Source organism: Ceratotherium simum, chromosome 3, assembly GCF_057802395.1.
Source record: "Ceratotherium simum simum isolate JZ-2026a chromosome 3, ASM5780239v1, whole genome shotgun sequence".
In the NCBI taxonomy this organism is placed as follows: domain Eukaryota; kingdom Metazoa; phylum Chordata; class Mammalia; order Perissodactyla; family Rhinocerotidae; genus Ceratotherium; species Ceratotherium simum.
Window position 1 is genome coordinate 41,174,039 of NC_141902.1, and position 22,869 is coordinate 41,196,907.

At 39.4% G+C, this 22,869-nt stretch overlaps 1 protein-coding gene across 1 annotated transcript; it reads left to right on the top strand.

Annotated features, from left to right (window-relative positions):
• The first annotated feature begins 25 nt into the window (after window positions 1-25).
• Window positions 26-22,592, top strand: EIF3J (eukaryotic translation initiation factor 3 subunit J). Its single transcript, XM_004421510.3, has 8 exons — window positions 26-158; window positions 245-348; window positions 10,999-11,056; window positions 11,557-11,648; window positions 17,062-17,176; window positions 19,099-19,260; window positions 21,081-21,154; window positions 21,513-22,592. The coding sequence occupies exons 1-8, from the start codon at window positions 116-118 to the stop codon at window positions 21,642-21,644; spliced, it is 780 nt and encodes a 259-aa protein (XP_004421567.1). The 5' UTR covers window positions 26-115; the 3' UTR covers window positions 21,645-22,592.
• Window positions 22,593-22,869: the final 277 nt, after the last annotated feature.

Genomic DNA, 22,869 nt, shown 5'->3' on the forward strand with positions numbered 1-22,869 from the left:
TCAGCCACGGTCCCAGCCTGCCCCGCGCCAGCCAACGAGAGCAAATCCAGTGACTCACCTCCGCCGCGCTAACTCTTCTCGCTCTCTCCTCACACACGCTCACGCCCGGCTCGAGATGGCGGCGGCGGCGGCTGCGGCGGGGGACTCCGACTCCTGGGGTGAGCAAAAGTTCCGGGGGCAGGGCCCGGGCCGGCGCTGGCACCATGCCGAGACAGGGACTAACGCGACTCGCTCTCTTCCGTAGACGCAGACACGTTCTCCGTGGAAGACCCGGTGCGGAAAGTGGGGGGCGGCGGCACCGCCGGCGGGGACCGCTGGGAAGGCGAGGACGAGGACGAGGACGTCAAGGTGGGTGCGGGCCGGGGCTCCGGGCAGCGCGGGAGCGGACTGGCGCCGTCGCGGGCGGGGTTGCCTGCCGACGGGCGGGCTGATGGACTCTGGGCCCAGGGGCGCCGCCCGGGCCTGCGGGCCGTGGGTCCAGGCGCGATCGTAGGGCCCGGCGGTGCCCCCTTCCCCTCCGCTCGCCGGCCGTATGGACCGGAGACGGGCAGCGTTGCCTCGGACTTCCTTGGCGAGGGCGGCGGCCGGGCCCCAGCTCTTGTTTGAGGGTCCGCGCTCCGGCCTGGATTCCACCCCCGAACTGGCGACGGGAGATGACAGCAGCGGCCGGGCCGGTCCACGTGCAGACTTCGCGGCCCGGAGCCGCTCGCCGGGGTGAGACTGGGAAGTTGGGGATTGAGCCGCATGGCTCGTCCCATGTGGAAAGTCTTGCAACCCACCTGCCTTTTCGAGCTCAGGTCTCCCCAGGGCCAGTAACTAATTTATGTCTCCGAAGGCCCATTTGTAGAATTTGTTCAAGCAGTTAGATGAGTGAAATATTGTTTAATTTCAATCTATTTTTCATAACAGACAAATAAAAACAATAAAGTCAAATAAGTTTTAGCCTTCCTTCCCCGACCCTGTGGTAAAAGGATAAACTGAGTCCTGAGATAGCCCGCAGTTAATGGTCAGAAACCTGAAAAATGGGGAGTTGACAGAGTGAGTTATTCGTCTAAACACGAGTGACGTCCAAAGAAATATTGAAGATTTAGTGGTTGGAGTGGACGAGGCAGGGCAGTGTTTATTTTTTCCTATTGCTTGTAGGTGTGAACCAGATACCTTCCTCGTTTGTGTTTTGAAAACTCTTGGGGGGGCTCCGCATATGGCTTCAGATGACATCGTGACTACTGCATTCCTTGTTTTTTTTTTTTTCCCTTTTAAGTAGCTACAGAAGTCTCAAGCCCAGAATGTTAAGACTCATTGACAAAGTTCTCCAAGTCTTATACTGTATTTGTGTAGATAAAGTTTTGTATGGATTGGAAATGTTTTTTTTGTGGTTTTGATTCATTTGGTGAATGTTTTAATCTCCTAACTTCCACCCTTCAGCACATACTGAGAACCCTACAATTCCTTCTGCTTGGGTTGAAAAAATTTATGCTAATCACTATGAACTTAATACTACCTTTGTTTGGATTTTACTGTTTTGTCTTGAGTCTGATGACGTGGATGTCCAGTTTAGCAAACAGCCAGGTACAGGAATGAAGTGAGCTTTGCACCCTTTGGGGTTAATAAATGAGTAGTACTATTGTGAGGATACTTAGATGCTTTATTTACTTGTTGTGTAGACATGGGAATGGATTGTGTTGTCAGACTCATTACAAGATATGTCACCTTCCCACATTGTAGTGAATTTTCTGTTTTGAGCCTTTAGTTCAGATTTGTCCATTCACTTTTTCTGTGCATACTGGATGTAGCATTTAAGACATCTGTTATGAAAATTGGGAACAAGTTGGCAAATGAGAAGAAAAGATTAGAGAAATCAGGAAAGAAGTACCAGAAAATGAAGTTTGAATGGATCAGTCTAGACTGATCATGAAATAGCCCGCCTGAGGTTATTGAATCTAAATGGTGTCAATCCTGATAAATATAATTCTGACCACTTGGAACTAATTTTGGAGATTTACAAGTTTTAAGGGACCATAAAGATCATCTTGTCCAGTCACCCTTTCAGTGCCGAGTTTCTTTTATACAAATAGCTTATTTCTTTTCTTTTTTTTTTTTGTGAGGAACATCAGCCCTGAGCTAACATCCATGCCAATCCTCCTCTTTTTGCTGAGGAAGACCAGCCCTGAGTTAACATCTGTTGCCAATCCTCCTTTTTTTCCCTTTTTCTCCCCAAAGCCCCAGTAGATAGCTGTATGTCATAGTTGCACATCCTTCTAGTTGCTGTATGTAGGACGCCGCCTCAGCATGGCCCGACAAGCGGTGCATTGGTTCGCGCCCGGGATTCAAACCTGGAGCACGCACACAGCTAAGCCACGGGGCCAGCCCCACGAATAGCTTCTTTCTTTCTTTTTTTGTTTTTTGGTGAGGAAGATCAGCCCTGAGCTAACATCCGATGCCAATCCTCCTCTTTTTTTGCTGAGGAAGACTGGCCCTGGGCTAACATCTGTGCTCATCTTCGACTTTATATGGGATGCTGCCTCAGCATGGCTTGACAAGCGGTGCGTTGGTGCGCGCCCGGGACCCGAACCTGCAAACCCTGGGCCGGGCTGTCGAAGCAGAGTGCGCGCACTTAACTGCTATGCCACCGGGCCGGCCCCGGCTTATTTCTTTTACATAAACTTTGACGTCGATCTTGGAGAAGAAAGCTGAATTGTCTGTTTTATTTCCAAGTTGAAATGTTGGTTTCTTTCTTTTGAGTTTCTCCAAGATTCCCAAGATACGGTAGCTATGGAGTAGTTTGATTCCTGGACTTGGGAATCAGGCAGACCTGGGTTTATATTGTTGCCTTGACATTTTCTATATTTGTGGTCATAAATAAGTTTTTTAATCTTTCTTTTTTAGTTTCTCAATCTGTAAATTGTCATTATAGGAGTACCTCAGGGGATTATTTTGCATTTTAAGTGAGATACCAAGTTAAGCATTAAGCAGAGTTGCCTGGCACTTGGTAGGCACTCAGTAAGTGTTAATTCTCTCTCACTTCAAGATATAGTTTTTTTTTTTTTTTTTTTTTTTTTAATTTTATTTATTTATTTTTCCCCCAAAGCCCCAGTAGATAGTTGTATGTCATAGTTGCACATTCTTCCAGTTGCTGTATGTGGGACGCGGCCTCAGCATGGCTGGAGAAGCAGCACGTCTGTGCGCACCCGGGATCCGAACCCGGGCCGCCTGCATCGGAGCGCACGCACTTAACCGCCAAGCCACGGGGCCGGCCCTCAAGATATAGTTTTAATTTTTCTAGCTAATGGAAAATATGCTTAGGCTGTTTAGATCTAGTGTCTGGGGTGTATTTTGTGCCACATTTTGTGATTTCCTAAGCTGAGAAGGGGTAAGTTCTCTCCACAGTGGTTATTTACTGTGAATTTTGTGTTTTGATTGGAAAGACCATGGTTTTCAAGTTTTTGCTTGCTCAGAGGTTACCAATTTTGTCAACTTGGATGGTAGTGAATAATACCAAACTTCTGAATTCTAATGTTTTAGTACTTAATGCTTTTGTAAGGAGATGCAAACAAGGCTTTGTTTCCATAAGATCAAATAATCATAGTCCTTAAATATATGTGAATTTTTAAAAAGTCTTCAAAAGTAAGGTATGTAGAAACAGAGTAAGTTCTTCAGTTTATGTCAACATCTAGTGTTTAACCTTTAAGAATATAGATTTAATGTCATTTGTAATGTCCTGAGAAATGAAAGGAAAACTGAGGTCTTTGTTACAGTAATTTACTCCAGTAGTTTAGTATCTTTTAGTAGACATTATAGCATTTTGCTCCCCTCGACTTTCAAATAGCTGTCTGGCAGTGGCAGAAGTGGATTTAGGTGAAACTGTAGAATTGTTAATATTCATGGAGGGGAAACCCTGTGCTTCTTCCCAGTTAAAAAGGTGAGAACTAGGGAGCATACTTTCCTGTTGAGCTGGCTTTATTTTACCTTTGTTACTATCCTGATGTTATGCAGAGGCCGTGGAAGGAATTGTTTGCTTGGCTTATATCACTGGACTCCTTCTCCATTGCTGGAATGATGTGTAGGCTGTGTTGACTAAGAAGGCAGTGAGTACCTACCACTGCAAGCAGGGACAATACAACTTTCACTCCGTTTTACTAGTCTCCCAGCATTTCAGTAGGACAGATTAGAAGCTATATTTATTCAAAGGGTGTAGAGTTGTTTTGAGTTTAAAAGTTCTCCTGGTTGTGTTCAAGCATCTCAGGCATTTGCTTCTATAACGTTATTATAAAATGTCTTTAAAAGATCTTAGATAACTGACTTACTTGAAAACTGCCTGCCTCATCTTAACCCATTCATCCATCTGTTAGAATCCTATCCTGGTTAATAGCTTAAATCTACCAAAGTAAAGACATTTTTCAAGCTTTGGAAACAGCACTTATGAAGGGGAGACCTGTATTTCAGACAAATGGGAGATTACTGGGAAATACTCAGAAAGTGGGCATTTTGCCAGGAAATGGATATCTTGAAGTGTGTGTGTAACTTCTGTGAAAAACTCCAAACATACACAGAAGTAGAAAGAAAAGTTTTTTTTTTTTTTGTGAGGAAGATCAGCCCTGAGCTAACATCCATGCCAATCCTCCTCTTTTTGCTGAGGAAGACCAGCTCTGAGCTAACATCTATTGCCAGTCCTCCTCCTTTTTTTCCCCAAAGCCCCAGTAGGTAGTTGTATGTCATAGCTGCACATCCTTCTAGTTGCTGTATGTGGGATGCAGCCTCAGCATGGCGGGAGAAGCGGTGCGTCGGTGTGCGCCTGGGATCCGAACCCAGGCCGCCAGTAGCGGAGCATGCGCACTTAACTGCTAAGCCACGGGGCAGGCCCCCAAGAAAAGTTTAATAAACCCATGACCAATTTTATTTCTTCTATATCCCCACTTCTGCTTTCCTCCCTCAACCAGATTTTTTTTTTTTTTTTTTTTTTTTTTAAAGATTTTATTTATTTATTTTTCCCCCAAAGCCCCAGTACATAGTTGTCTGTCATAGCTGCACATCCTTCTAGTTGCTGTATGTGGGACGCGGCCTCAGCATGGCTGGAGGAGTGGTGCCTCGGTGCGCACCCGGGATCCGAACCCGGGCCGCCGGCAGCGGAGCGCACGCACTTAACCGCTAAGCCACGGGGCCGGCCCTCAACCAGATTATTTTGAAGAAAATCCCAATTATATCATTTCAGTACCCTGACAATTTTTATAAACTCAGTTTTTAGTTAGGAAGCATGTTTGTTATTGAACAATATTTACCTAATGTGTTTGTCATGCTGGACCACTGAAAATAAATAAGCTACTTGTTTAGTGTGTAGTGTCTTGCTCTTGATCTTGTTTAGCCAGGAATTTAAAGTAGAATTGATTGATAACAGTCCTGTATATGAGACAGGTAGGCATTGAGATGGAATTCAACTGAGTGCTAAGCCATACTTATACTTAGTAGGATGTTAAAAACTTAAATAATTGAATTAAATTAAGTAGAATTTATTGAGGCAGGTACCTTGGCTTCCAGAGACCAGCATAGTTCTGAGATGATGGAAGAACATTAAAAACTGAACTTTGCTGGGTAGTCTAGCCTTGCCAGGAGTTCCTTAAGAGTTCTCAGGCTTCTCAGAGCAGATCGGTACAGCTTACAGAACACCAGTAAAAGGCTCTTTTCCTACCAGAGGTTATGCTTTATCTAAACCAAACTACTTAAAGAAAAAAGAGGAAGGAGTATATGTTAGTTAATAGGCTATTGCTATGGTGCAGAAGAATTTTACTGCTCTTTTGAAGCTACTTCTATTTGACGATCTATAAATATATCTTGCTTAAGTTGGAAAGCATTTTCAGCCCTAAATGTGTTCTCATTGCACGTGACATTCTGCAGTTGTACATTATAAAAATGACACACCAGCCAACTATTGGCCACATTATTAGAAATAAAAAGAAAGAAGCATTTAAAATTTTTCTATTTTGTTTTGGGTTCTTAGTCATGTTAATCGAGAAGCAGGTTTTAAACTTGACAAGCAGCCTTCTCTTTCAGAGAAATGGCTCAAATTATGTTGGGTATGTATCTGTAGAACAAAAGTATATAGATAAGCAAGTAGTTTATAAACAGCCTCTGTTCTAAGGAAGCTAGCCATTTTAGGAGAGCAGCCTGGGTGATTCTTTTGGAGATAAATGGATATTATAGTTGGAGGATTTATTGGCTACCAAAAATAATTGGGTAAGGATTTTAATTGGATATTGATAGTCTCTTGAACCAAATAACCATTTAGGGCTTACTAAATTATAGACTTACTTCCTATTTTAGGTGTTTCTCTAGGAACCCTTTGTGCCTTTTATCTGAATTTATTGTCAGCATTTATAAAGGCCTAGTGTTTGCAGAAAATTGGGCAGATTTAGATATTCTACCTTACATTTACTTTTTGAGCATCTGCAAATTTTTTAACTCAGGAAACAAAAACTCTTTAAGTTGTTGGGGAAAGCAACCCTGGTCTTCTGCTTTTGGGATTACATTTATTTGAAAGTGTGACCAGTCTCTTTTTGCTGACATCATATGCTCCCTTCTTTAGGGACTTGTCCCTAGTATGGTAGTAACTTCAGGGCAGACTTGTTTCAAGCACTGTGGCGTAACGGTGACAGGCAAGGCTTGATTTTCATGGTCCTTTTATGAACTGAGGAGCTAGATGTCATGGCTGTTCCTAGGACTTGATGGGAACCACTGCTTTTGCTACTGAAATCCATTCTGTGGTGGAATTCTAGATAGCCTCGTTATGTCTGCACTGATGGGACAGTTTAACTTGACTGTCTGGGATAAGGTTTATGCTTTGATGGGGAAACCATGGACAGGGATAGAGGTGGGACCATAGAGTTGGTGTAAATGAGATACTGAGGGAGCAGTGATATGGGAGGAGTGGGGGTGATATTTTACTGGGAAAGGGAACTGAGGAACATCAGCATTGAATACAAATGTTCCTCTGTTGTGTCTATTTCTCTATGTTGGAGTTATTGGGATGGAACTGCTCATCTTCAGCCATACCTCTCCCTTCTTGGTCTCCTAGTACCAGAGACGGCTAGACTGTTAAAATTAGTAGAAAACCATCACAGGCAATTAGAGATGGGTAACTGATGTGGTTGTAGCTGGGCATATCTTCTTAGTATGTGCCATAACTCTTCTCTTTGATGAGATTCCCTGCGATTCCAGGGGAGTTCATTCCAGAACTAATCGAAAGAATGAATTTTGGTGGGGAGGGACCTAGTTCCCAGATACTTATTTTATACTTCAGGACTCAAGTAAGAAAGTCATGTTTACTATGACATTTTTATTTATTTATTTATTTATTTTCCCCCCAAAGCCCCAGTAGATAGTTGTATGTCATAGCTGCACATCCTTCCAGTTGCTGTATGTGGGATACGGCCTCAGCATGACCGGAGAAGCGGTGTGTCAGAACTATGACATTTTAAAGGAACTTTGGGGGCCGGCCCGGTGGCGCAAGCAGTTAAGTGCGTGCACTCTGCTTGGGGGGCCCAGGGTTCACCGGTGCGGATCCTGGGCGTGCACCGACGCACCGCTTGGAAAGCTGTGCTGTGGCAGCATCCCATATAAAGTGGAGGAAGATGGGCACGGATGTTAGCCCAAGGCCAGTCTTCCTCAGCAGAAAAAGAGGAGGATTGGCAGATGTTAGCACAGGGCTGATCTTGCTCACAAAATAAATAAATAAATAAATAAATAAAGGAATTTTGGTCTGTTCAGAACAGGTTCCTTTGTTATTTTTCACTGAGATTGTGGGATAGCTATCTCTAGGCCTTAGTGTCCTTATCTGTAAAATGGAGATAAAACCACCTTACTTACAGGACCTTTGTGAGGGTTAACTGTGTTACTACATGGAAACCCCTTTGCATAGTACCTGGTGCAAAGTAAGCGTTCAATAAATGCTATCCATTGTTGTTATTATCATTACTATTATTAGTAGAGAGTTATAAATATGCACCACCTGGAGGTAAGCAAATGGTCATCCTATCTGAAGCACCACGTAAGCAGCATATCACTCACAGACCCAGCTTTCCTATGTTCTGTGAAGATTAAAACAACAAAAAACTCCTGGTAGTTAACTTTTATTTTTAGCTCTCTGATTCCCTTTGTACAGGCACTTAAGCAAACCAGTGAAGTAATACAGACATTTGTTCTCTAATTTCTAACTCTAGTGTCTTAGATGTCCAAACAATGACTAGCTGGTTTGCTTTCAATCTGTTAACTGTGAACTGTGGGTTAAATTGCCAAGATAAGGTGATTATAAAAATATTTTTACTTTTATATAAAATTCTTCCCTCTCTGCTTGCATACCCCATGACAGCCTTAATCAGGACTTTTGATTTCTTTGGTGGACTTACAGATTTTTATTAAGAATCAAGGCTTGGTTAGTTTATATACCTAAAGCGATTCAGATTTATGATCTGTTTCGTTATAAAACCAGAAGCTTCGTGTCATAATTATGTCAGCCCCTGCATCTTCCAGTAGTGTCAGGGCCTCCTGCTTTGCATCTGCCATCCTGTGGCTCAGCTTCAAAGGGTGTGTCATAGTGTGCCTGGTAGTTGCTAAGACAATGGCCAGGCTACCTGTAGATTAAAGCTCCACTTAAATACAGGGCTGTGTCTATCTCTATTAAACTTAAACCTTCTAAATTATGTAGAGCCTTTAGAAAATTGTTTGATAATTTGTTCCTTGACTATTCTTAAATACTGGGCTTAAATATATAATTTGTTAATCAAGGTTATGTTGTATGGAATATTGCTTGAAATAAATGAACCATTGGCTAGAATGTTGGATGCTTTTACATTTGGAAAAGTCAGAAATATGAAGTTCTCTCAATTTTTTATTTAAAACAACTGTTAGGGCCGGCCCCGTGGCTTAGCGGTTAAGTGCGTGCGCTGCGATGCAGGCTGCCCGGGTTCGGATCCTGGGCGCACACAGACGCACTGCTTCTCCGGCCATGCTGAGGCCGCGTCCCACATACAACAACTAGAAGAATGTGCAACTATGACTTACAACTATCGCTTGGGGCTTTAGGGGAAAAATAAATAAATTAAAAAAAAAAAAAAAAAATTTTAAAACAACTGTTAATTACTTTAAGAGAGGCTATTGTTTTTGGCTTGGTTGTCTTGTGTTTTAGTTGTTAATGGAGAAGCTTTTTTATAGAATTAGAGAAGTTTTGGGGTTTTTTTTTGAGGAAGATCAGCCCTGAGCTAACATCTGCCAATCCTCTTCTTTTTGCTTGAGGAAGACTGGCCCTGGGCTAACATCCGTGCCCACCTTCCTCCACTTTATATGGGACGCCGCCACAGCATGGCTTGACAAGCGGTGCATCAGTGCGTGCCCGGGATCTGAACCGGCGAACCCCGGGCCGCCGCAGCAGAGCGTGTGCACTTAACCGCTTGCGCCACTGGGCCGGTCCCTAGACAAGTTGATATAAAAGTTCATATGGAAAAACGAACATACAAAGAATGGCCAGGAAAACACTAAAAAACCCTCAAGACCTACATGGGGGAACTAGCCCTAGCCTACAGAAAAACATCCTATAAAGCCTCTGTAATTAAAGCAGTATGGTACTAGTGCGTGAAGAGACAATAGATCAGTGGGATAGGATAGACAGCAGAAATAGATCAAAAGTCTATGAAATTTAGTATATGGTAAATCATGGGGCAAAGGTGGACTTTTTAATAAATGATGCTGTAACAGCTGGGTAACCATTTGGAAAAAGTTAAAATTAGATTCATGCTTTACACCATACAAAAGAAAAAACTCCAAATGGATCAGCGATCTAAATGAAAAAACAATGAAAACATACATGTTCTAGAAGAAAATTCATTGCTGTAAGAAAAGACTATCTTACTGACTCAAAAATCCAGAGGCAATAAAAAAAAAGATTGATAAATGTTACTGCATAAATGTGGTGGGGTGCATAGCACTTCATGGGGAAACACTAGAGGCATTTCCATTAAGTGAAGAACAAGGCAATGATGCTTGTTACTTCTGCCACTCTTCACATTGTACTGGAGGTTTAGCCAGTGGTGTAATTAGAAAAAAGAAATCAATGGTGGAGGTGTAAGAATTGGTAAAGAAGTAAAGTTATCTCGTTTGCAGATGATATGGTAGTATACCTGGAAAACCCTAGGGAATCAATGATAGAACTAATTAGAATGATAAAGGAATTCATTAAGGTGTGTTAGTGCTGTCAAGTTGATTCCAACTCCTAGCAACCCTGTGTATAGCAGAGTGGAACCCTGTCCTGTCTTTTTTGTGCCAACCTTTCATCATCTGGCATTGTATCAGACAGTTCTCTGCTGCTGTTCATAGGGTTTTCATGGCCAGTTTTTTCGGAAGTGGGTGGCCAGGTCCTTCCTGGTCTGTCTTAGTTTGGAAGCTCCGCTGAAACCTGTCCAACATGGGTGACCCTGTGAAATACCGGTAGCGTAGTTTTCAGCATCGCAGCAACACACAGCCTCCACAGTATGACAACCGACAGATGGGTGGTGTGGTTCCCTGACCGGGAAATGAACGTGGGCTGCAGTGGTTAGAGCGCCGGATCTTAACCACTAGACCACCAGCGCAAGATATAAAATTTGATGTACAAAAACAATAGCTTTTCTATATACAAATAATAACCAGTTAGAGGCCATAAAAGGAAAAAACCTCAGTTTACAATAGCAACAGAGAAGATGAAATACTTAGGAATAAACCTAAAGAGAAATGCGCAAAACCTCTAAGAGGGAAACTCGGAAGTAGACTTGAACACGTGGAAAGGTAGCCCTTTTTCTTGGCTAGGGTGGCTGAAGGTTATAAAGATGTCCATTCTCCCAACATTGATTTATAAATTTAATGCAATACCACAAAAATATCAACAAGTTTGTTTCTATGGAGTTAGACAGATTGATAATAAAGTTCACATGGAAAAGTAAACATGCAAGAATTATTAATGGAGATCCTTTTCTTTAGGATAACTGGGATGATGATGATGATGACGAAAAAAAAGAGGAAGCAGAAGTAAAACCAGGTGAGCCACTGGGGTTCCTCCATTTTTGGTTTTATATCTTGGTGAGTATCTGGGACTTATGGTAAGACAAATGACAGAATGCTCACAAAATTGAAAATTTTAGTATTTATAAACCAAACATCCTTCCATTCCCACTTTATTCTCTCTGCATCTCTTTTCTCCCCTCAAAATGTAATCAGATTAGATATCTGCCGTTTTTCTGTTTAAGTGCTGTTGTTAGGAGAGCGTATAGGGTGTGGCATCATAGTTGAATGATCTAAGTCTTGCCTAAAGGACTAGGGGGAAGTATCAAGGGAGATGTTTGGGTTTTAGGGGTCAGGTTGGAAAGGAGAAAGGAAGAATCCCAGAACTTTCTCATTCTCATTTGCCAGGAAATCACCGTATGAAATTGGAGCTGGGAGAGGTTTGGTCTCATGAAGTATACAAGTATCATGTCTGCCTCATCCATAAACTGGAAAATATTCAAGATAACTGTGATTAAAACATTTGTTTACTTTCAGAAGTAAAAATTTCAGAAAAGAAAAAAATAGCAGAGAAGATAAAAGAGAAAGAACGGCAACAGAAGAAAAGGCAAGAAGAAATTAAAAAGAGGGTAGGTACTGTTCATTTTCTAAAATACAGAATTCTCACATCAGTAGTGGTGCAGTGTCTTAATAGGCAGCAAATATTACCTAGCTATTTGAAGGGCTTTGTAAAGACTATAAATGGACATCATCAGATAAGTGAATCCCAAAACTGAATTTGTCGTTTTTGCAAAAACTGAACCTAGAAGCTTTATGTATTAGAATGCCTTTTAAGTTTTCACAAACATTCAGGAACAGTGATGATTTTGTAGTGACCACAGTCAGTGATTTTTGCCAGTGCATGCAGTTCTTTCTAGTTATGATCAGTCTTTAATTTGCAGTGTTCATATTGAGTGAAATAAAAAAATTGTTTCTCTGCCATGTAAGTGTTTTATTTAAGTGTTTTTGTTCTTGATTATTTGGAGCAAGATCAGGAATATTGTATTAATTTATTTGTTTTTTGAATAGAAAACACATTTACATGATTCAAAAATCAAAACAATATCAAGAAGCACTCCCAACCTTTCACTCATTTATCCTGTTTCTCTCCCTTTGTCTTCTAAGTAAATACTGGTTTCTTACATCTCCAAGGTGTCTTTATGTATTTGGATACAATTATATATTCTTATTCCTACCTTTTTTTATAGTTCTCACCTTATTATATTCATATATTGTGGAGATCTTTCCATATCAGATCATAGAGAACTTTCTTGTTTTTTTCTTGACTTTTTTTTTTTTAATTTTTTGTTTATTGCAGTAACATTGGTTTATAATATTGTAAAAATTTCAGGTGTACATCATTATACTTCTATTTCTGCATAGATTACATCATGTTCACCACCAAAATACTAATTACAACCCATCATCACACACATGTACTGAATTATCCCTTTCACCCTCCTCCCTCCCCCCTTCCCCTCTGGTAACCACCAATCCAATCTCTGTCTCTATGTGTTTGTTTATTGTTGTTATTATCTACTACTTAATGAGGGAAATCATACGGTATTTGACCTTCTCCCTCTGACTTGTTTCACTTTGCATTATACCCTCAATGTCCATCCATGTTGTCACAAATGGCTGGATTTCATCGTTTCTTATGGCTGAGTAGTATTCCATTGTGTATATATACCACATCTCCTTTATCCATTCGTCCCTTGATGGGCACTTAGGTTGCTTCCAAGTCTTGGCTATTGTGAATAACGCTGCAATGAACACAGGGGTGCATGTACCTTTACAAATTGGTGTTTTCAAGTTCTTTGGATAAATACCCAGCAGTGGAATAGCTGGATCATATGGTAGTTCTATCCTTGATTTTTTGAGACTTGACTCTTGATTAAGAAAAATTTCAAACATAAAAGTAGAGAAAATAGCATAATGAATGATCATACACATCACCTAAATTTAATAGTTGTTAATATTTTGCTGTATTTGCTTCATCTATTCTTTTTTTGCTAAAGTGTAATCAAGTAAATAACAAACATTATGCGTTTTACCTTTAAATACTTCAGTATGCCTTTCTGAAAAAGCAAGGCTATTTCTCACATGATTACATACCTAATATAATGAACAATAATTTTTAATGTCATCTAATATTCAGTTTATAGGCATTTTTCTAATTGTCCCAAAATGTCTCTTGCATATGGTTTGTTCAGACAAGGACCTTGCATTGCATTTGGTTGGTTATGTATCCTAAGTCTCCTAGAGTGTCTGTCTTTCTCTCTCTTTAAAATGACATTGACTTATTGAAGAGAATGGGCCCGTTGTCTTCTAGAACGTCCCACCTTCTAGATTGATTGCTTCCTTATAGTTGCAATTTCATGTAACTTGGCAGTTAAGTCTAAAAGTTTGATTGGATTCAGAGTAAACATTTTTGATTGGAATACTTTAGAGGTAATGCTGTGTGCTTCATATTACATCACATCAGGAGTCATATAATGTCTGTCCTATTATTAGCAATGCTAAAATTGATCACTGGGTTACAGTGGTGACAGCCTGATTATAAAATTCTGTGTTATAAATTCTATTATAAAATTACTGTTTCTTCTTGGAAGTAATCCAGTTTACATCCAGTTCTCACCCAGTAGTTTTAATATCATTCATCATCGACTAATTACTTCATTAGGGATTGCAAAATGGTGATTTTTCTTTTTTTTTTTTGTGAGGAAGATCAGCCCTGAGCTAACATCCATGCCAATCCTCCTCTTTTTGCTGAGGAAGACTGGCCCTGGGCTAACATCCGTGCCCATCTTCCTCCACTTCATGTGGGACACCGCCACAGCATGGCCTGACAAGCGGTGCGCTGGTGCGCGCCCGGGATCTGAACCCCGGGCCGCCAGCAGCAGAGCGCACTCACTTAACCGCCACGCCACGGGGCCGGCCCAGTGATTTTCCTTACTCTATGATTTCCATTTTTTATTGGCTGGCTTTTTTTCTTCTTATTTTTCTATTTGGTTACTGTGGATATGGTTTGTACTGGAAAGACAGAGTAAAAACTTAATTCTTTTAATTATTAATTTTCAGAGTAAGGAAGGGGGTCTAATGACTTGAAGTGGTGAAAAATGAGGGATTTTATGGGTTTTATTTTTTCTTTTTGGGTAAATTTATGGACTTAAGTTTTTATAAATTCATTGTGTTTTACTCAGATACAGGGATTATTTTATTGATGCTCAAATTGTCCCAACTTTGGCCAGTAGGAGTCCCTTTCAGTTGTTCCTGTTTTCATCCTTTACCAGAACCCCATTAGTCTTTGACAGCTTCATTATTTTCTGGCACAGTAAGAAGTGCCAGGCTCACCTGGTAAACTCTTTTCCTTAGGCCTGGAATTAGTTACTTCTCTAAGGTTCCTTCTAGTGGGAAATGATATTTAGAGGCCAAATCTAGGTGCTAGTAGTACTTAGTATTATTGGGATGGCCTTGTTTTCTAGACCCCTTTTCATGGATGAAGGTAGGAAATAAACAAACATGTGTGAATGAGTGTGTATGTGTGTGTGTGTGTAATCACTAGTTCATACTGATATTTTCTCTTATTCTGAAAATCCTGGTTTCTAATAATGTTAACATAGTTGTTTTCTTTTTCTTTTCTACAATACTAATATTACTAACAATGCAAAGCTACTGAATGAAGTTTAGGATTTCCTTGCAGTTCTTTTTGGGCTTAGAATATATCCTACTAATCTTGTATAATTATGTCCTGGGTTCTAAAATCATTTGAATTATTTTCTCTGTGTCATTATGTCTAGTTTAATATACATTTTAGAGTCATTTGTTTCAGTTTGTTTTAAATTTTAAGGTTTTTCTTTTTTATTTAACTTTATTTTTTAAATATGAAATATGTTTAGAACTCAAAACTGTACAAAAATGGTATACTCAGAACTAACTCTCAAGCATCCATTCGTATCCTCTCCACTCTGTTCTCTATCACCCCCTATAAGAAACCATTTTCATTAGTTTCTGGTTTATTCTTCCTCATTCTTTTGTGTGTGTGTGTGTGTGTGTGTGTGTGTGTGTAGCTATATGATATTCCATTGCCTAGATGTACCATAATTTATTTCACCAGTCTTTTGTTGTGGACAGTTAGATTTTTCCCAGTCCTTTACTTGATAAACGATGCTTCCATGAATAATCATATATGTATGTCATTTCTAATGGGTGTAGCTGTATTTGTAGGGTAAATTCCCAAATGTGAGTTTGTCAGGTCAAAGGGCAAATCACATTTGTAGTCTTGATAAATGTTCCCAAATTGTCTTCTCTATGGGGTTGCACCAGTTTGCCAATAGTGAGAGTGCCCGTTTCCCCCAGTCAGGAACATTTTAGATGCTTTTTAATAATTTATATATCTAAAAATATCTGCATGTGTATTTCTGTGATCAGAACAAGCAGTGGAATCTTATAACTGAGTCTAAGAAATTGTATTGATTAGATCTTTCTTAGTCATTGAAGTTAGAATTATACTTATTTTGTTGTATCTTGATATTAGTCTTCAACATAAAGAAACTTTAGTTTGAGTGTACTCAGTTTATCTTAGGCCAAGTATTGAGTTAAGATATATTCAGCTTTTATGCAGGAAATACTTAATGATGTCCAGTCTACTAAGACAGTTAAGTGAAGATATTTCCCTTTTTCTTTCTAGAAAGTGTTCTGAGATTTCCTAACTTGGCATAATGATCTTTCTCATTTCATCTTCTCCATGAGAAATAAAATGTGATCTATCTCAGAATTGGACTGCTGAATCAGAATCTTCAAACTGCACAGGCATGGATAACCATGAATGGCACAAATTCCCTTCCCCTTTTTCCCACTTCAGTAAATATTATTGAAGATTTTCCCTCATAGTAAAAGTAATACCTCTTTGTTATAGAAAATTATATCACAGTATGTAGAAATGATATACACTAAACTATTAACTGTCATCTCAGAGGACTGGGATTGGGAAATAATCAGAGCTCCTATTGTCTGTTTTTAAATTTGTTACAGTAATAATTGTTACTTTTATAATAGTACAATCTAATAAGATAAAAAGATAAATACAGGGAAAATGTTTTTCTGAGTCTTTGGAAAAAAACATGTTTTTTAATGTCTACAGAGTATTTTCATATGGATGTGCCATGCTTTATTTAACCATTCTGTTGTTGAACATTTAGGTTGTCTCTAAATTTATTTGAAATAATAAATAATATTCCATTGGACATCCTTGTGGTTAAATATTTGTGTGCCTCTTTGGTTTCTTAAGATAAATGCCTAGAAGTGGAATTATTTGATTAAAGCGTATAGGGGCCGGCCCCCGTGGCTTGGCGGTTGAGTGTGCCCGCTCTGCTGCTGGCGGCCCAGGTTCGGGTCCCTGGTGTGCGCCAATGTGCCGCTTCTCCGGCCATGCTGTGGCCACGTCCCGTATGCAGCAACTGGAAGGATGTGCAGCTGTGACATACAACTATCTACTGTGGCTTTGGGGGAAAAAAATAAATAAAATTAAAAAATATTATATTAAAGCATATAAAAATATATTATGACTTGGTACATATTACCAAGTTGCCTTAGAAAGGTGATTTCAATATATAGTCAGCAGCAGTATATGAGAGTGCCATTTTCACCTTGTCTCCAAACTCAATTCCTTATTTTTAAAGAAGGCCATAGAAATAAACCCAGTCTTCCTGGATTCAAATCTCAGCTCTGTCACATTACCAGCTGTGTTAACCTTCTCTTACCATGGGCAGGTTGCTTAACCTCTCTGTGTCTTAGGTTTTTTTCCTGTAAAATTAGGTTTTTTCCTGTAAAATTAGGATAAGAATATCTAAAGTGTTTAGAAGAATGCCTGAAATACAGTAAACACTTTATAAGCATTTGCTATTATTTATATATGCTTATAAAAAAATCATACAATACAGAAGTGTACTGAGTCCATCATAATCCCAGCCCTTTTAAAACTTCATTTCTGTCTCATTTTAGTTAGAAGAACCTGAAGAACCTAAAGTGTTAACACCAGAAGAACAATTAGCAGATAAACTTCGGCTAAAGAAATTACAGGAAGAGTCAGATCTCGAATTAGCAAAAGAAACTTTTGGTAAGTGGGGCTGTGACTGCAGTACAATATTGAAGTTCCAAGTGAATACTGTGGAAGTCTTACTAATTATGGAAGTTCAGAAAATGCCTCCTTTTTTGAAGAAACATGATATTGACTAATTTAGATATTAGGGAAGCATTTTTTAATCTGTTTATATTTGAGATTTCATTACTTAAGGTAGAGTGAGATACATGTTCAGATTTTTGAATAATTATGTTTTGAGTATCAAATATAAGATTATTAAGATAAAAAATCATGGGACCCAAGTAAGTTATAATGTTGCTTTAAATGTATTTATCAGCTGGATGAAATGTGAGGTCTGTAGCTTTGAGATTTAAATACTGAACTGACTGTAAGATTGTCCTGTTGTCTTAAGTCTGGATAAGACTTAGACAGTAGCATGCTGGTCCTGGTGGGGCCTTCAGCTTCTGCTGTGCCTTCTTGTGCTCAGAGTCATTTCTTTCTGCAACTCTTCTTGGCCCTCACCATGCCCTGTCTGTAGAGGGCTTCCATTTTTGTGTGCGATCCCTGCACTGTGGTTAGTGCATGAGATAACAGATATGTTCAGGATCCTGTAAAGAGAGAAGTTCAGAGTGTCTACATGGCACAGAGGGTAGAGTAAGAAACATGGCCAGAGAAATAGTTAAGACCTCTCACTTCAATTAACCAAGTTTGTTGTTGTCATTACCTATTGAGTACTTTTCAGAGTAGAAGACCATGTTGAAACAGTTATATAACTTTGAGATTAAAACCTAGAGCCAAGAATGATCTAGTTATCTTGATCTTCCCCCCCCACACTTCCTCTTCTTTAAAACGGATCAAGCACGCTGACTGTAGTGATCATTCTCCTTTCCATGGGAAGTGTGACCTTCTCCCTCAATGTGTCTCTAGCAATCTCAAGAGTTGCTGTGGATGCTTCTATGTACTGGTGTGTGCTTGGCATGTCAGCTGCACTCATCTCATTACAGAGGGCACTCAGCCATTGTCCTGTGTCTTCATAGGATGGTAAAAGCTGCTGTGTGTTTATTAAAGAGAAGGGTTTATGCAGTACCCATAAATCCTAATATGGGACACTAGTGACAGATTAAAAGGCAAAAACATGCATTCATACAGTAATCGTTTGGTTAATAGGATTTTAATGTTGTGTTGCTTATACTAAAATACTGAATTAGTGATATTGTCTCTTAGCCTGGAATCCTTTTTGGCCATATTAATTTTTCTATTGGAATTTAACACATGGTTTACCCCTGCCTAGCTTCTGGGGTAGTTAGCTGGATACTTTCACAGGAACCATCTTTGTTTTCTTTACTTTTTTTCCTTCTCTCCCTACTTTACCTGTGGGCTGTTCTAGGACAAACGCTTTAAGAGCATCCCTTTTATGCCAGGGACTCCTTTGGCAGTCTGGTGAAGCCTCTGGGCCCCTTAATATAATGTTTTTAAATGCATAAAATAAAAAACAGGATTTTACTTACACAGGAAATCTGTTATATTGAAATAGATATCAAAATATTAAAATACTCTGTGATACAGTAATTATGTGCTTCTTACTGCATTAAATAAGATCTAGTGGCACGTTTAATAAGTAATGCGATTTGAAAGTAATGATGACTGAACAATATTTCAAGATATCTGTAACAACTGTAAAGTGATATGAAGTACCTGATCTCTGTTGTTAATAATCAAGGTTTGCTAATACCATTGTGATTTGTTGTCTGTAATCAAAATGAAAGGAAATGCTAAATTAGAGGTTAGTAAAAATAAAGCTGTTATTTTTATTTCTCATCCAAATTCACAGACCCCCTGAATTCTGTCCAAGGATTCCAGGGGACCCAGGTTAAGAACATCTGCTTTAGAGTGAAATAACAGGGTTATCCAGATAGCTAATTGGTTTATAAACTTTCAGTGCTTCCTTTCTTCTACAGGTGTTAATAATACAGTTTATGGAATAGATGCTATGAACCCATCTTCAAGAGATGACTTCACAGAGTTTGGAAAGTTACTAAAAGATAAAATTACACAATATGAAAAGTCACTATATTATGCCAGTTTTTTGGAAACCTTAGTTCGAGATGTGTGTATTTCATGTAAGTAATTCTAATCTCTAGCCCCTGTGGGTGGATTTTAGTTATTAGGGGCACATCATACTCAGAAAGATGGAGGTTGACATTTTTCTGGGTGCTATGATATAGACTTAGGATTTGCTTTTTAGCAGTTACCTTGGGAATGTTGTTCTGCAAACATACGAGTTTGAGTAGTTTTTTGTTTTTGTTTTTTGAGGTTGCCTTCTTGATGTTTTTTTTTTTGTTTGTTTTTAAAGATTTTATTTATTTATTTTTCCCACCCCAAAGCCCCAGTAGATAGCTGTATGTCATAGCTGCACATCCCTCTAGTTGCCGCATGTGGGACGCGGCCCCAGCATGGCTGGAGAATCGGTGCGGGCCTGGGATCCGAACCCGGGCCACCAGCAGCGGAGCGTGCGCCCTCAACCACTAAGCCATGGGGCCGGCCCCAACCTTCTTGATGTTTTTACAGTGGCTTCCCAAAGAGACATCTGGGTTTTGGCACAGCAGCTAATAAAACACTGGCTTATTCTTTTATCTAATTATATCTTGAAAGGGGCTACCAAGTGTCTTTTGGGGAAAATGATCTCTGGGCATACAGGATTTTAGAGCTGAGTGAGACTACAGCGAGTATCTGTTCATTTTAAATGAGAAAGCCTGTGACCAGGTTCAAGTTGCTCAACAGAGCTGGCACCCATTCTCTGGGTCCATGGGTGTGGTGCCAGGCCCTGAGAGGAGTCATACATTTCAGGGGCAGGGTGTGTGGGAGTGACAACCAGGGGTGGTGTAGCTCTAATGTAGAAGGGACTGGTTTTGCTAGTATTTGCTGTTTTTAAGATTGAGAAAAAGGAATTCTACACAATTAATTTTAAATTGAGTTTTCTTTGAGAAATTATTATTAAGCTGGGGGTTCTGAATTTGACCAGTAATATATACCTATTGTTGGTATTTTATTCTGCACATATGGTCATATGCCACATAATGATGTTTCAGTCAACAACGGACCGCATATACAACGGTGGTCCCATAAGATTAGTACCATATAGCCTAGGTGTGTAGTAGGCTATACTAGCTAGGATTGTGTATGTACACTCTGTGATGTTCACACAATGATGAAATTGTCTAATGATGCGTTTCTCAGAATGTATCTCTGTCATTAAGTGACATATGACTGTACTATTTTTCCTATTTTTGAAAGTGCTCTCTAACCAAAACTGAACACTTTTTTGGTAGCTAAAAACTGGTATCTGTTTCTGGCTTTATATTTTTAAAAGATGAAAGGATGTATTGTCCACTAAACAGGCTTGTCTCCTGGTAGGACACTTGAGATTTGCAATATTTACTATCTTTATTTTAGTTCCTGTGCTAGAAAATGGAGACCCCAAGGGGTGGGGAGTTGTCATCTGTAGGTTTCAGAATTGTTTCATGTTCATTCAGGTGCTCTTCACTGAGCATCTAGGGTATGTTATGGAAGGGCATGGTTATCATCCGTGTGTTTAGACTGGGTAAGGAAGAATGGGTAGGGAGCACTGTGAGCTATAATGACACTTCCAGTTTCTCTTTGGTTGATCAATGGTGTCTTCATGATTACTGGTCATTATAAAGATAAATTTTTGTTGCTGAGTTTGCCATTTTAATTTAAATAGTTCTGATTTATAAGCCTAGCCATACACTGAATGATTCTTTACCATGTTATGTTAAGCAGGAAAAATTCACAGCCTTTTCAAAGTTACTGAAGTTAATGATGGACAAATTGGATTTCTCATAACACTTGTGGAAGAATGTAGTTTACATATTCCTCAAAATGCTTAAAAATTAGTGGTATGCCTTTTCTTCTTTTTTAGTGGAAATTGATGACTTGAAAAAGATTACCAATTCACTGACTGTGCTTTGCAGTGAAAAACAGAAGCAAGAAAAGGTAAGGAGCAAGCTGAGTGGGAAAATGTCTATTACATTAGGATGGAGTGTGGGCATAATATCCTCAAGTGTAGTAGGAGCCTGACTTAATAAACTTACAAGTCAAGCAATTCACCAATACCATTTAAATTGGAATAGAACAGGAGTGTGAGTGCCATTACCATTCTTTTGTTTACAGACATGTTCACAGTCATCTTTTTTGAATTAACAGAAATTTCCCTGGGTTAGGTCTGGGATCTCCCTCAGAGAACTACAGTGTTTTTGGGACCAGAGGCTTTAGGTCTCTATGAGGGTTGCTATTACGAGACAAGATGCCCATAGTAGACATGTCTCATGAATTAACTCTCTCCTATCTTTAGCAAAGCAAAGCCAAAAAGAAGAAGAAAGGTGTGGTTCCTGGAGGGGGATTAAAGGCCACCATGAAAGACGATCTGGCGGATTATGGTGGTTATGATGCAGGATATGTACAAGACTACGAAGACTTCATGTGACATTTTCTCTCTCCTGGTGTCTTCTTTCTGTTGCCCACAATCCCTTCAACATGTAGCACAACTTCTTTCCTTTCAGTTTCTGCCAAATGCTACAATCAGAAGTGCAGTATCTTTTGTGCTGGTAATTTAACCCCTTGACAACTTAGGTGCTAACGTGCGAATGAGGGAACTTGGATCTTGCTGCAAAGGGGTTAAAATTGGGAACCTCGGTTGCTACTAAATCATAGTTTAAAAAAACAAATCTAATAATGTTGTCATTGTTGCTATCTGATTCCATAGCAGCAGTCACTAAATTGGAAACAAAAGTTGCAACATGACAAAAAATTGTGTAGTATTTACCAGCACCATTCAGTAATACAGCCTTAACCACACCTCCTTGAACTACTTCATAACTTGTCAAGAAAAGCAGTTTGCAGCAAGGGCATGTGGTGTGCACCTAGTATTAAAATTGCTTTGTCTTAAAATTGAGCGTGAGGATATTAAAAATACATTGTGAAGAAGACTGCTTATCTCAGAGTGAAGATACGGCGGCTGAAAAGCACTAGTTTGATACTTAAAAATTAAATGACCAAAACCCTCCAACTTTGAAGCTGAAGAAGGTAAACCTCTCCATTATTGCATTACAAGCTGTGGGATCTCTCTCTTGAATGCATAGACTGTCTAGTTATATTTATCAGACTGTTCTACTGATGAGTGCTTCAGATGGGGGAGGGAAACTCTTTACCTGTTTTATTTGCCTGATTTAAGTATCTGAGAAACAGATCTCCTTTGTTCTCCTAGGCTGCAATGGAATAACTTTAACAGGGTTTTGGCATTTCCTTTCCTTTATAAAACATGCTCAGCAAACTGCACCAGTTAAACACAGTTTGGTAAATTGTTATGTTAACAATTATGACATCTGCAATGTTTTATAAAGCAACTAATTTAATAAAATCACTATTGTGAGGACTTAAATTTTGTGTTACCTCCCAAGAGATATTTTGGGAAAGTATAGAACACAGCTCTTGGGATTAGAGTTCTCTATATACTTACAAAGCTTAATAAATGCTTGACTAGTAGTTATAGCTTTAAAACAAAAATGATTTACCAGGCCCTTAATAGTGTCACCCTAGAGCAACAAAGGTGTAGGGCTGCCTTATTATTATTTATTTAGGGAAATTATTTGGTTGTTTAGATACTAAGGCCTAATTAAGTACCTAGAACAACAACTATTTATTTGGAGTAA

Coding starts and splice junctions, on each gene's coding strand:
- EIF3J (XM_004421510.3), top strand. CDS start 116: ATGGCGGCGGCGGCGGCTGCGGCGGGGGACTCCGACTCCTGGG. Junction 11,057..11,556: donor GGAAGCAGAAGTAAAACCAG/GTGAGCCACTGG, acceptor GTTTACTTTCAG/AAGTAAAAATTTCAGAAAAG. Junction 17,177..19,098: donor ATTAGCAAAAGAAACTTTTG/GTAAGTGGGGCT, acceptor TTTCTTCTACAG/GTGTTAATAATACAGTTTAT.